This window comes from Sciurus carolinensis, chromosome 4, assembly GCF_902686445.1.
Source record: "Sciurus carolinensis chromosome 4, mSciCar1.2, whole genome shotgun sequence".
NCBI classification, from domain to species: Eukaryota; Metazoa; Chordata; class Mammalia; order Rodentia; family Sciuridae; genus Sciurus; species Sciurus carolinensis.
The window spans coordinates 138,357,025-138,371,346 of record NC_062216.1 but is presented as its reverse complement, the minus strand read 5'-3'; the positions used below and the strand labels follow the sequence as shown (position 1 = coordinate 138,371,346).

Sequence of the window (14,322 nt, the reverse complement as noted above, 5' to 3'; positions counted from 1 at the left end):
TTTTCATTCATATCATATAATAGAAATAATTAAAATGTAGTATTATTGGCTATAGACACTTAGAAAAATCATCTCTTAGGCAGGGTAACTCAATTTCTGAAACACTTAACAGATTTAATAAGCATCGAAAAGTACAATTGGGTACATTTAATTTGTTCTACATTTATAAGGATTGAATATTCTACATTTTTCACTTTGCCTCAAAAATATAAATAGCTTTACTTTTGATGATCACAGTATCATTGAATTATTATTATTTTTGTTTAATACTTCAAAAACTTCTTACAATTTATATCCTATTTAGGATAGGAGTAAGGAAATGTAAAACAGACAGCTGGATCAGCCAAGGATGAAGGGCACTCCTACCTGATTCTAAAGTAGTCACAATGACTTCAGGGCTTGACTTCCCTTCTATATATGCAGCACTTACATTTCCAGTAAATGCAGTGATCACAACAGAATATCTGGTAAATATTTTTAAGTCTTTAATTTCCATGGTTTTATTTTCTTCATTTGATTTGATGAAAGAAATATTGAATTCATCATGATCTACCTATGGGGGAAAACAGTTAACAATTAAGAAGCAATACTGGAGTGCTCTGGTTCACCAAAGCATAATACTACAAAGCTACATGCACATTCATCTGACATATATTTACTGACTTATTTATTTATTTATTTAACAATGAGATGGCCTCGGAAAATCTAAAGTGTTACTATAATAGTTCATTAATTAGTAAATACTTCAGTAATTGAAAGTAAAAGAAAACAATCAACCAGCCATGGTCAATCAATCCATCAAATGCACAAGCAAAAGAATCACTTTTTCCAGTCAATGAAATTACTTTCTACTCTAATAATTTGTAGAAAAAAATACATAGGTTTTTGGACTCTCATCAAGGGTTCAAACTCCAACTGACCACTTTACAAACCACATAGGCTCTTTGTGCCTTATCTTCTGTGTATGTGAAATTGGGGTGGTAACACACATTTATAGCATTATGTTGAGATTTAGAAAGAAGAGATCTGAAGTAGTTGGTACAGAGATTTTGATCTTAAGAAATTACCATTACCCACAAAAAGGAGATTCAGAGGCGCACACGTGCACACACACACACACACACACACACACACACACACGTGTCTGTGCTCCATACCTGAAACAATTTTTGAAATATAACTTTGTGAAATAGACTTTGATATTTTCCACCCTTTTTATTTAACTGCATTTACTGCATTCTGGTCATGACTATAGTTTGAAAAACTCTTGATCTAGCACAATGCATGGCACTGGATAAAGATTCAATTGCAAATGTCATAATTATTTAATGTGCACAAATGAGTACCTTTAGGTCTATTAAATGTTTAACTGTGTGACTTGTTCAAATGGGTGTCTGTGCAATGAAAGTTCTGGTCCACTGGTTCTAGACATTAAAAATAGCCAAAGTTTCTAACACTACACAAAAGTGCTTTTTCCTGAGAACCATGAGAAAATTCAAAACCGTTGCCTTGCTACTCTAGAGTACTTGAATTAAATACTTAAAATCTGGTTTAATGTATTATTACCACCATTAAGTTCAGTTTTTACTTGTTCCTCATTTATAATTTTAAAGATTTTGTTGTTGGTCAATGAGTTCTGTAATTGCTCTTTTTTAACACATTTTTTTGAGAGGGGAGGGTGTTACCAGGGATTGAATTCAGGGGCACTCGACCACTGAGCCACATCCCCAGTCCTATTTGTATTTTATTTAGAGACAGGGTCTCACTGAGTTTCTTAGTTGCTTTGAATTCGAAATCCTCCTGCCTCAGCCTCCAAGCTGCTGGGAATCCAGGTGTGGGCCACCATGTGCAGCCTTCTAAGACCTTTATTACCTTGAATATGTTACCATGAAAGCACAGCTAAGGGCTAATGAGTAATACCAGTAATGCAAACAGTTGAAAAGACCATTCCCAGCTCAAGAGGGCGCAGTGAAGGCCAATGTCCCACTTCTCTAAAGTGTCAGAAAAAAAGCATAGGAAGGTTATTGATCAGACATAGGAACCCACTGGTGAAAAGTATGTAATTATTTAAATAATCGTTAATTATTATTTTAATAATAATTAAAATAATTATAATTATAATTATTATACTTATTATTTAAATAATAATTAAAAGTTGTAATTATTTAAATATTATATAAAATATGGCCTTTCGAATTTTCCTTAACACTAGGTTTATATTCATAATGGGTAAAAATGATCTTGCCAGGTGTGGTGGCACATGCCTATAAACCCGGTAGCTTGGGAGGCTGAGGCAGGAGGATCACAAGCTCAAAGCCAGCCTCAGCAACTAAGCAAGGCCCTAAGCAACAAGTGAGACCTTGTGTCTAAATAAAAAACAGTCTCAGGGGTGTTGCTCAGTGGTTAAGCGCCCCTAGGTTCAATTCCTGGTAACCCCCTGCTCCCAAAAAAAAGGAAAGAAAAAAATTACCTAGAGATAAGTAACAAGTTGACCCCTGTAATGGGACCTGGATTTCCCATTCATCACAACCCCACTCATTTGGTTTCATTTTTCTGGTTTGATGATGCTTGCCTAACTACTATAACTATTTAAATTCTGAATTCGTAGGCTTGGGATGATTTCCTCAAGATTCCATAGCCATCTAATAATGGAGATTAAATTTGAGTCTTCTAAGAGTCCGAAACTCTCTTCACTGCAACAAGTCAGTGAGTTTGATCTTATAAATTACACTATTTATAAATTAAATGATTCCAATGCTCTCTATTGAAACAATAGATAATAAATATCCAATAGTAAAATATGGCACAACATGCACGTGGTGTATCCTATCTTTAAAATATTTAATAAAATCCGAAAAGAATTCTGGGTCCTCAAACTTAACATGTACAAATGTTCATATATTTTCCTTAAACCTACTCCACCTGGGTTGTTAACAATTACCTGCCCACTTACCCAGGACTGAAACCTCAGGCCATTTGACCCCTCATTTTCCTTCTATCAGTTTGAGCTTTCCTTCTATATGAGCTTGTTTGCTCATACCGCATTTGATCATCTATTATTAATATGAAATCATCCTCATCATTTTTGAGCTATAACAAATGCAATGTCAGCAATTAGACCCTGGATCTTCTTTTCCTGCCTGTCTCCTATTTTTTTCTTCTTGTCCTACCTCACCTCCACCTTTTCCTATCTGGTGCAACCTTATTCAATCATTAAGTCTCAGAGCAAATTTAAAGAGCTTTTTGAAGTCTCTATATCCTATGGTCCTCCATAACAGAAATTTTAGTTTGTTAATTTGTCTTCTCCAAAACTTTCATACCTCAGAATCTAGAATTAGCCATTTAAATCTCCACATCCCCCATTAAAGTGTGAACTCCTTGAAAGCAGAACTTTACTTTTTCATTCTTGTTCTAGTGAATAGAAGCTATTCAACAACTATTTGTTAAATGAAAGAATGAAGGGAACAATGAATAAAAGACCACAAAATGCATTCATTTCCAGTAGACTCATCCAGGATGATATCTATACCCAAATGTCTTTAGGGCAAATTTTAAAACAAATTGTGTTTCAAAGTCATTGAATGGAAGGATTTTGTGCTCTTGTGACTCACATTTTTCAGAAGCCAGGCTAAAGCATAAATCCTAAATGCACTGATAAGTGTTTTGCCTTGGTCTAGGAGCCAATGATTTTAAAATGTTGATGGTTATATCTTTCTGAAATGAGTTTCAGATAAACTGTAAAAGACAGTGACCACATCAGATTTATTCACTTCTACATAGCCAGCACCTGGCATGGTGCTGACATTAGTTGCATTTAAAAATGTTGTTGAATGAAGGAAGGAAATATTTCTATTCCTCAGGATGCTATTCTCAGGTCCTCCTCTTAGTTAGCATGTTCCATAGTTAATATCATCAACTCCTATAATATTATCTTCTAAATACAACACTTTCAAAAGTTGCTAATCCAGAATTTCCCTCCTGTGTTCCAAAGTCACATGTAGTACTGCTAACAGGTATGTTTAGAGGGAGGACTCTGAGGTACCCCAATTTCAGAGTGTCTCCTACTGAACTTATTATTTTTCTTCACAGATCTATTCCTTCTTATAATATTGTAAGTCATATATCCTACAATCATTCTTGATTTGTCCTCTCGCAATTCAGTGAGTTGGCTGATTTTTTTCACCAAATCTTATAAATTTAAATTGGTTTTCATTCTTTTTTTTTATTACTGTATACAAATGGGATACATGTTGTTTCTCTATTTGTACAAAGAGTCAAGGCATACCATTTGTGTAATCATACGTTTACATAGGCAATGAGGTTTGATTATTTTTTTCCCTTCCCCCCACCCCTCCCACCCCTCTTTTCCCTCTATCCTTCATTCTTACCACTCTCCTTATCCCTAACCCTAAACCTAACCCTAAACCTAGTGCAAACCCCTCCCACCCCCCATTATATGTCCTCATCCACTTATCAGCGAGATCATTCGTCCTTTAGTTTTTTGAGATTGGCTTATCTCACTTAGCATGATATTCTCCAATTTCATCCATTTGCCTGTAAATGCCATAATTTTATCACTCTTTATGGCTGAGTATATATGCCACAGTTTCTTTATCCATTCATCAACTGAAGGGCATCTAGTTTGGTTCCACAATCTGGCTATGGTGAATTGAGCAGCAATGAACATTGATGTGGCTGTATCTCTGTAGTATGCTGATTTTAAGTCCTTTGGGTATAGGCCAAGGAGTGGGATAGCTGGGTCAAATGGTGTTTCCATTCCAAGCTTTCTGAGGAATCTCCACACTGCTTTCCAGAGTGGCTGCACTAATTTGCAACCCCACCAGCAATGTATGAGTGTTCCTTTTTCACCACATCCTCGCCAACACCTATTGTGCTTGTGTTCTTGATAATCGCCATTCTAATTGGGGTGAGATGAAATCTGAGGGTAGTTTTGATTTGCATTTCCCTTATTACTAGGGATGTTGAACATTTTTTCATATATCTGTTGATTGCTTGTACATCTTCTTCTGTGAAGTGTCTGTTCATTTCCTTAGCCCATTTGTTGATTGGATTATTTGTATTCTTGGTGTAGAGTTTTTTGAGTTCTTTATAGATTCTGGAAATTAGCACTCTATCTGAAGTATGGTTGGCAAAGATATTCTCCCACTCTGTAGGCTCTCTCTTCACATTGCTGATAGTTTCCTTTGCTGAGAGAAAGCTTTTTAGTTTGAATCTATCCCAGTTGTTGATTCTTGCTTTTATTTCTTGTGCTATGGGAGTCCTGTTAAGGAAGTCTGATCCTAAGCCAACAAGTTGAAGATTTGGACCTACTTATTCTTCTATAAGATGCAGGGTCTCTGGTCTGATTCCGAGGTCCTTGATCCATTTTGAGTTGAGTTTTGTGTAGGGTGAGAGATAGGGGTTTAATTTCATTCTATTGCATATGGTTTTCCAGTTTTCCCAGCACCATTTGTTGAAGAGGCTATCTTTTCTCCATTGCATATTTTTGGACCCTTTGTCTAGTATGAGAAAATTGTATTTATTTGGGTTTGTGTCCATGTCCTCTATTCTGTATCATTGATCTACCTGTCTATTTTGGTACCAATACCATGCCGTTTTTGTTACTATTGCTTTGTAGTAGAGTTGAAGATCTGGTATTGCAATACCCCCTGCTTCGTTCTTGCTACTTAGGATTGCTTTAGCTATTCTAGGTTTTTTATTCTTCCAGATGAATTTCATAATTGCTTGCTCTATTTCTGCGAGGTACATCATTGGGATTTTAATTGGAATTGCATTGAATCTGTATAGCACTTTAGGTAGTATAGCCATTTTGACAATATTAATTCGGCCTATCCAGGAACATGGGAGATTTTTCCATCTTCTAAGGTTTTCTTTAATTTTTTTCTTTAGTGTTCTGTAGTTCTCATTGTAGAGGTCTTTCACCTCTTTTGTGAGATTGATTCCCAAGTATTTTATTTTTTTCGATGCTATTGTGAATGGGGTAGTTTTCCTAATTTCTCTTTCTGAGGATTCATCACTTATGTACAAAAATGCATTGGATTTATGAGCATTGATCTTGTAACCTGCTACTTTACTGAATTCACTTATGAGTTCTAAAAGTTTTCTGGTGGAATTTCCAGGTTCCTTTAAATATATAATCATGTCGTCAGCAAACAGGGATAGTTTGAGTTCTTCTTTTCCAATTCGTATCCCTTTAATTTCTTTGGTCTGTCTAATTGCTCTGGCTAGAGTCTCAAGGACGATGTTGAATAGAAGTGGTGAAAGAGGGCATCCCTGCCTTGTTCCAGTTTTTAGGGGGAACGCTTTCAGTTTGTCACCTTTTAGAATGATATTGGCCATGGGCTTAGCGTAGATTGCCTTTATGATGTTAAGGAATGTTCCCACTACCCCAATTTTTTCTAGTGTTTTGAGCATGAAGGGGTGCTGTATTTTATCGAATGCTTTTTCTCCATCTATTGAAATAATCATGTGATTCTTAACTTTAAGTCTGTTGATATGGTGAATGACATTTATTGATTTCCGAATGTTGAACCAACCTTGCATCCCTGGGATAAAACCCACTTGATCGTGGTGCACTATCTTTTTAATATATGTTTGTATGCGATTTGCTAAAATTTTGTTGAGAATTTTTGCGTTGATGTTCATTAAGGATATTGGTCTGAAATTTTCTTTCCTCAATGTGTCTCTGTCTGGTTTAGGTATCAGGGTGATATTGGCTTCATAGAATGAGTTTGGGAGGGTTCCCTCCTCTTCTATTTCATGAAATACTTTGAGGAGTATTGGAATGAGCTCTTCTTTAAAGGTTTTGTAGAACTTGGCTGAGAACCCATTTGGTCCCGGACTTTTCTTTGTTGGTAGGCTTTTGATGACCTCTTCTATTTCATTGCTTGAAATAGGTTTATTTAAGTTGTGTATGTCCTCCTCGTTCAGTTTAGGTAATTCATATATCTCTAGAAATTTGTTGATGTCTTCGAGGTTTTCTGTGTTGTTGGAGTATAGATTTTCACAATAGCTTCTAATTATGTTTTGTATTTCACTCGTGTCTGTTGTGATGTTTCCTTGTTCATTCCGAATTTTAGTAATTTGAGTTGTCTCCCTCTTTCTCTTTGTTAGTGTGGCTAAGGGTTCATCAATTTTATTTATTTTTTCAAAGAACCATCTATTTATTTTGTTAATTTTTCCAATTGTTTCTTTTGTTTCAATTTCGTTGATTTCGGCTCTGATTTTAACTATTTCCTGTCTTCTACTACTTTTGGTATTGGTCTGCTCTTCTTTTTCTAGCGCTTTGAGCTGTAGTGTTAAGCCGTTTATTTGTTGATTTCTGCTTCTTTTTTTGAATGCGCCCCATGAAATAAATCTCCTCTAAGTACTGCTTTCATAGTGTCCCAGAGATTTTGATATGATGTGTCTTTGTTCTCATTTACTTCTAAGAATTTTTTTATTTCCCTCCTGATGTCTTCTGTTATCCATTCATCATATAATAGTGGATTATTTAATCTCCAGGTATTGGAGAAGTTTCTGTTTTTTATTCTGTCATTTATTTCTAATTTCAATCCATTATGATCTGATAGAGTACAAGGTAGTATCTCCATCTTCTTGTATTTGCTAACAGTAGCTTTGTGGCATAAAATATGGTCTATTTTAGAGAAGGATCCATGTGCTGCTGAGAAGAAAGTGTATTCGTTCTTTGTTGGATGGTATATTCTATATATGTCCATTAAGTCTAAATTGTTGATTGTGTTGTTGAGATCTATAGTTTCTTTATTCAATTTTTGTTTGGATGATCTATCCAATGGTAAGACAGGTGTGTTAAAATCGCCTAGTATTATTGTGTTGTGGTCTATTTGATTTCTGGAATTGAGAAGGATTTGTTTGACGTACGTGGATGAGCCAATGTTCGGGGCATAGATATTTATGATTGTTATGTCTTGCTGATTTATGCTTCCCTTAAGCAGCATGTAATGTCCTTCTTTATTCCTTCTGACTAGTTTTGGTTTGAAGTCCACATTATCTGAAATGAGGATGGATACTCCAGCTTTTTTGCTGTGTCCATGTGCATGGTATGTTTTTCCCCATCATTTCACCTTTAGTCTATGGGTATCTCTTTCTATGAGATGAGTCTCTTGCAGGCAGCATATTGTTGGATTTTTCTTTTTAATCCAATCTGCCAGTCTATGTCTTTTGATTGATAAGTTCAGGCCATTACCATTCAGGATTATTATTGTGATATGATTTGTATTCCCAGTCATTTGACTCATATTTGTTTTTGACATGATTTGGTTTCTCCTTTATTTGGCTATTCCTTTAGGCTAGCGCCTCCTGTTGCTGATTTGCATCGTTGTTTTTCATCTCTTCCTCATGGAATATTTTGCTGAGAATGTTCTGTAATGCTGGCTTTCTTTTTGTAAATTCCTTTAGCTTTTGTTTATCATGGAAGGATCTTATTTCATCGTCAAATTTGAAGGTAAGTTTTGCTGGGTATAAGATTCTTGGTTGGCATCCATTTTCTTTCAGGGTTCGGTAAATGTTGTTCCAGGCTCTTCTAGCTTTTAGGGTCTGGACTGAAAAATCTGCTGATATTCTTATTGGTTTCCCTCTGAATGTAATTTGATTCTTTTCTCTCGCGGCCTTTAAAGTTCTGACTTTATTTTGTATGTTAGGTATTTTCATTATAATGTGCCTTGGTGTGGGTCTGTTGTAATTTTTTTATATTTGGAGTCCTATAAGCCTCTTGTACTTGGTTTTGCATTTCATTCTTCAGACTTGGGAAATTTTCTGATATTATTTCATTGAATAGATTGTTCATTCCTTTGGTTTGTTTCTCTAAGCCTTCCTCAATCCCAATAATTCTTAAATTTGGCCTTTTCATGATATCCCATAATTCTTGTAGATTCTGTTCATGATTTCTTACCATCTTCTCTGTTTGGCCAACTTTGTTTTCAAGATTAAATATTTTGTCTTCAATGTCTGAGGTTCTGTCTTCCAGGTGTTCTATCCTATTGGTTATGCTTTCTATGGAGTTTTTAACTTGGTTTATTGTTTCCTTCATTTCAAGTATTTCAGTTTGTTTTTTTTTCAGTATCTCTTAGTCTTTATTGAAATGATCTCTTGCTTCCTGTATTTGGTCTTTTAACTGTTGATTGGTGCAATCATTTAATGCCTGCATTTGCTCTTTCATCTCCTCCTTCAATGCCTGCATTTGCTCTTTCATCTCATTTGCTTCCCTGATCATTTTAATTATGTACATTCTGAACTCCCTTTCTGACATTTCTTCTGCTGTGCTGTCATTGGGTTTTATTGATGTAGTATCTAGGTTTGTTTGGGACATTTTCTTCCCTTGTTTTCTCATATTGGTCAGCTGTCAGTGGGACCCTGAGATATCGCAGATTTCCTCTATTGGCTTATAGTGTCCCGGTAGATTTCCAGTGTATCACCTCCCAGCCTTCAGTAGCCTGATGTCTTGGAGGAACTTGATAATGCAGTGCTTCCAAAGAAAGCTGCCCCTAGCCCACTACTGGTTCCAGGGTTTGGAGCTGGCTCTGTGTGGAAAGGCTCTCACTGGGGGCCTGCACCGTGCAACTGGCCGTGTGGGAGGAGCCCACCGCCGGAGTGTGGAGGCTACCTGGGGAAGACTCTAGCTGCCCTACCCTACTATGATTAGCCACCCCTATCTGTGCCTGCTGCCCAGGCCAAGTTTCGCCCAGTGGGGGAGACTCACCCCGTGACTCTATTTTTGTCCAAGTCTCTCAAAGCCTCCCCTTCTTGAGTCCTGGGTTCTGGACGGACTGGAGATGCAGTCACCCTCTAGGTCGCCATCTTGAATCGCCCCGTGAAGAGAGCCTGCAGCCGGAGTGGGCAGAGCCACCTGGAGAAGTCTCTGGCTGCCCTGCCCTGATCCCAGAGGCTGCTTGTGGATCGAAGCTATCCGTTGGCTCGGGGACTTGTGGCTGGCTCTATGTAGAAAGCCTCTCACTGGGCGGTCTGTTCCGAGAAGCTAGCCTTGAAAGGCACCTCCCACCGCAGGGGACCAGGCTGCTTGGGGAAGTCTCTGGCTGCCCTATCCTGGTCCCTGAAGCTGCTTGCATGCCGCAGTACGCTGGGAGTATGCTGCGCTGGCTCCGGGACTTGGAGCTTGCTCTGGTCAGAAAGGCTCTCACTAGGGGGCCTGCTCCGAGAACCTGGAGAAGCTGGCTGTGTGGGCGGGGCCCACCTCCGGAGTGCACAGGGCTGCTTGTGGAAGACTCTAGCTGCCCTGCCCGGCTCCGATAAGCCACCTCTATCTTGGTCTGCCACCCGGGCCGGGCTTTACCCAGGGGGCAGACTCACCCGTGGCTCTATTTCAGTCCGAGTCTCTCAATGCCTCCCCTTCTTAACTCTGGGTTCTGGAGCAACTGGGGGCAGTCACCCTCTAGGCCGCCATCTTGGATCGCCCCGGTTTTCATTCTTTTCCCCACATTACTCTTAAAGTTTCCCGTGTCTTTGTCTAAATTTGCATTTTAACACTGCTCTCAAACCATCCACTACAAACCTATTCATATGGTACAACAGAAATCTACATCACTTCACTGCTTTAATTCCTCAAAATCTGCCACCCTACTACTCAAAATAAAACCTGAACTCTATAACATGCTATATAGTTACCCTCCCAATCTAGCTTCTTAATCTCTTTTCTCTGAATGCTATGGCCTGGGATAGTTGCACTACTCACTTTTTCTTAAATGAAAATTACTCCGTTTCCTTTTTCTTTTCAGGCACTGCTTTAATTATTTTTCAAAATTTAGTTCTGATTTTATCTTATATGGGAGATGATTTCCTAATGCCTTCTCCTTTCTCATTCTGTATTATGAGTCTATTTGCATTGTATTTGAAACCAATGTATTATCATCAGTTAACTCCCTGGTTTATATATATATAATCTATACCCTGAGAATTAATATAATAATAATTATTTTACTAAAACTTGATACTTAGTAAGTACTTACTATGTGTCAGGAAATTTTCTAAATTCTTTATGCATTATTAACTGATTTAGTCCTCACAGACTGTCTATAAAATACAATTATATTTTTTATTTTATATATACAGATACTGAAACACAGAGAGGTTAACTAAATTGCCTAAGGTCTAACAGATCTGGGACTCCAATTCAAGTAGTCTGTTTCCAAAACCTGCATCCCTAACCATGATCCATACTGCCTTTTAAAAGAGAAGGGAAGACACGTCTTACCGATTTGATGTCAATCAGGTAGTATGTTGGTCCTGTGATGACAGCAGGTTCACCCCAGCTGATGTTGATGCTGAAAGGTGATGTTGCTACTACTTGCACATTTTCAGGAGGACCATCTGGAGCTATGACAATAGAAAATCAATTATTCTGCTACATTAGTTAGCACTTGTGACTGCACAACAATAGAAAAGACCATGAAAAATGGATAGTCATAATGAATTAATTTTACATTAATTTACAGTTCATAGCATGCTAAAGGTATTAGCAAATTAAATGAACTAATTACTTATAATTAAAACTTCCACAAGAAAGTGATTAATTAAATCATAAATATGTGATTTTAAACTTGAAATCATATTTTGAAAGAAAGCGCACCAGTTCTAAAATAAAAAATTTGAATAAATAAATGTTTATTTAGAAATAGATAATCTAGTAATGCAGTTTTAAGAAAACTCTTGCAGAAACATATTGGACCACCCAAAGAGAGGCAAAGGTACACAGATGAAAATAGAAATTAGTATAAGGGAATTATGGTTAAAACTTGTCTTACAAGTGTACAAGGGAATTATGGTTAAAACTTGTCTTACAAGTGTACAAGGGTAAATTGAGTTCATTTTACTGTTTTCACTGAGGAGATAGGATAAGAAATAGGTTATCCAATTGTTCTGATCTATTATTAAAATAGTAACTTTCAAATAAATCCTGAATTCACCATGATTCCAAACTAATTCTTTAATTTGTTCTACTTTTCCAGTTTTTTAAATGTAAAACAAGGGATAATATTTTAAGAATTAATACTGTTGAAAACCCTTATGAGTGAATTTTCAAATTGAAAAACCACTAGAAATCAGAAGGGTTAAGAGTACATTGAAAAGACTTAGTCACAGTAAATCTGACACAGACATTAACCTTGGAACGCTGCTGTGCCCATCTCTGTCCTCCCAGGGCTCCTAGTTAATTCCAATGACGTCGAATATTGGGAGGCAAGTATTTCCTGCTTCCCATTTTTAAATCCATATGAGAAAACATTACTGAACAAACCCTATTACATAGAATTTTATAAGATATAAAAGGCAGATAAAATGTCCCTTTCCTCAAATAATTTATAGTCTAGGAAGAGCAACAAGCTGTATGATCTTGATGAAACAACAAAAAGTTCAGACCTCAGTTTCCCCATCAAATGCTTATTTCATAGTGTTTAAAAGAGAACTGTGGAGAAAAAATATGTGCAAGTGGCTAGTTCAGTGTTGGGAACATTACTGTCCAAAAATATAATAAAGGGCCTAGTTAAGATAAGGATTAACTGGAAATACAAATAATTTTCTATGAGAGGGCAAAGGGCAAGTCCCTGAGTAAGGACAGAGGTGGGAGGCAAGGTAAAGCAGCATGGAGAACCTGGGAATTGTAGGCTTTGGGAGATGAGGAAGATTTCCAAAATCAGAAGGGCAGGCTTAGGGGCCCTTCTATACCAGGGGGTCACAGCAAAGCCACACAGACACAAACAGCAGTGTCTGCAGGGAGAATTGTGTTACTCTAGAATTGCTCTCCTTGGTAAGCTTCCATTTTTTATTTTACACATTCAAAAATACTCTGGGAAGGAGTCCATAAACTTCACCAGACTGCCAAAGAAGTCATACTATTAAAAAAATGGAATTCCTAAATTCAGGGAATAGAGATATTACAGAGAGAGCAGTGTTCACGGAAGCAGATAATAGTAGAGTGCTTAACAGTTATGTTAAAGATTTTGGAGTTCATTCTTTATAACAAGATGGCACTAATGTTTTGAGAAAAGAAGTACTTTTCTAATGACTTAGGAAGAAAACTCAGAAGCTGTGACAAAAGGAAAATGCACATTGCTTTAGGACCTTGTCTTCCAAAAAGCCAGGTGAGACAAGAGTCCCTAAAGTTGACTAGTGATAGTAGATATGTATCAGAAGAGATGAAACCTACAGTCACTTAGACAACTTGACATAGAAGAACTAGGGGCAGATGAGACGTGGGTACAAAGTAACACAAAGGAAGTAATAAAACTTAAGTCATGTATTAATGCTGGAATAATGCTGATATAGTTCACAACAGGAACATATTGCTTTTGGTGGAGTGAGACTGTGGGAGATGATAAATTTGGATTTGCACTTATTGAATCTGAGAAACTGAAAAGGACTTAGATCCATACCTGGCAATTGGAAAGGTGAGTCGAGAACTAGGAAGACAGGACTAGAATGGAAAAGGGTTCTTTTTATAAAAATTTAAGATAATTTCTTACAAATTGGTATAGACTAAATATGGCAGGTACATCTGGTTTCAAGTGAACCACATGCTTTGTAGAGAGTCAGAAGGTTTTACTTTAATTACCACATATGCATTTAACATGTTGCTATGTTCTGAAATGTCCCCTTCAAAATCTGACTATTGGAACTTAATGGTCTATGTGATGGTGTTGAGAGGTGGGGCTTTTAAGAGGTGATGAGGTCATGTAGGCTCCTCCCTCATGAATGGGACTAAGGCCACTATAAAAGAGGCTTCACGAAGCACGCAGGTAGCTTGCCTTTAAGCTTCCCACTATGTGAGGACAAAGAATTTCTACCTTCCATTTATTATACCCTCACCAGACAATCAGACCTGTTGGCACCTTGATCTTGGACCTTCCAGCCTCCAGAACTATGAGTAAATAAATTTCTATTCCTTGTAAATTACCCAGTCTCTAATATTTCGTTATAGCAACACAAATTAGGCTAAGATAGAGGTCAATAGTAGTGACCACCTTCATAAGTGAGATGATTAATATTTACAATATATTTCCCAGGAAGATAATATTATAAAATATATTTTAACAATAGCATTGACATATTTTAGTAACTAATACATAAATGTAACTATAGTAATGAATGAGGGACAGATTATATAGAGCCTTTAGGGTTACTGCTAAAGTTTTTGTAAGATGGAATATTATGGGGGAAAGACCAAATGCCATAGATCATTATCATGAACTGGAAGAGGCCATGATACATTGTGGTTTTTGATATCTTAACCCATAGCAGAAAGATGGGCTAAAATTAATTGGATCAAAAGAA

General features: G+C 37.0%; 1 protein-coding gene across 6 annotated transcripts in view; it reads right to left on the bottom strand.

Annotated features, from left to right (window-relative positions):
- Positions 1 to 14,322, bottom strand: part of Ptprq (protein tyrosine phosphatase receptor type Q) — a 219,088-nt gene that overhangs the window by 70,218 nt on the left and 134,548 nt on the right. For all 6 annotated transcript variants that reach the window (XM_047550026.1, XM_047550029.1, XM_047550028.1 and 3 more), the window contains 2 exons: positions 11,249 to 11,370; positions 367 to 553 (listed from right to left, as the gene is read on the bottom strand). In XM_047550026.1, coding sequence (XP_047405982.1) covers positions 367 to 553; positions 11,249 to 11,370 — 309 coding nt within the window. The remainder of the gene's footprint in view (positions 1 to 366; positions 554 to 11,248; positions 11,371 to 14,322) is intronic.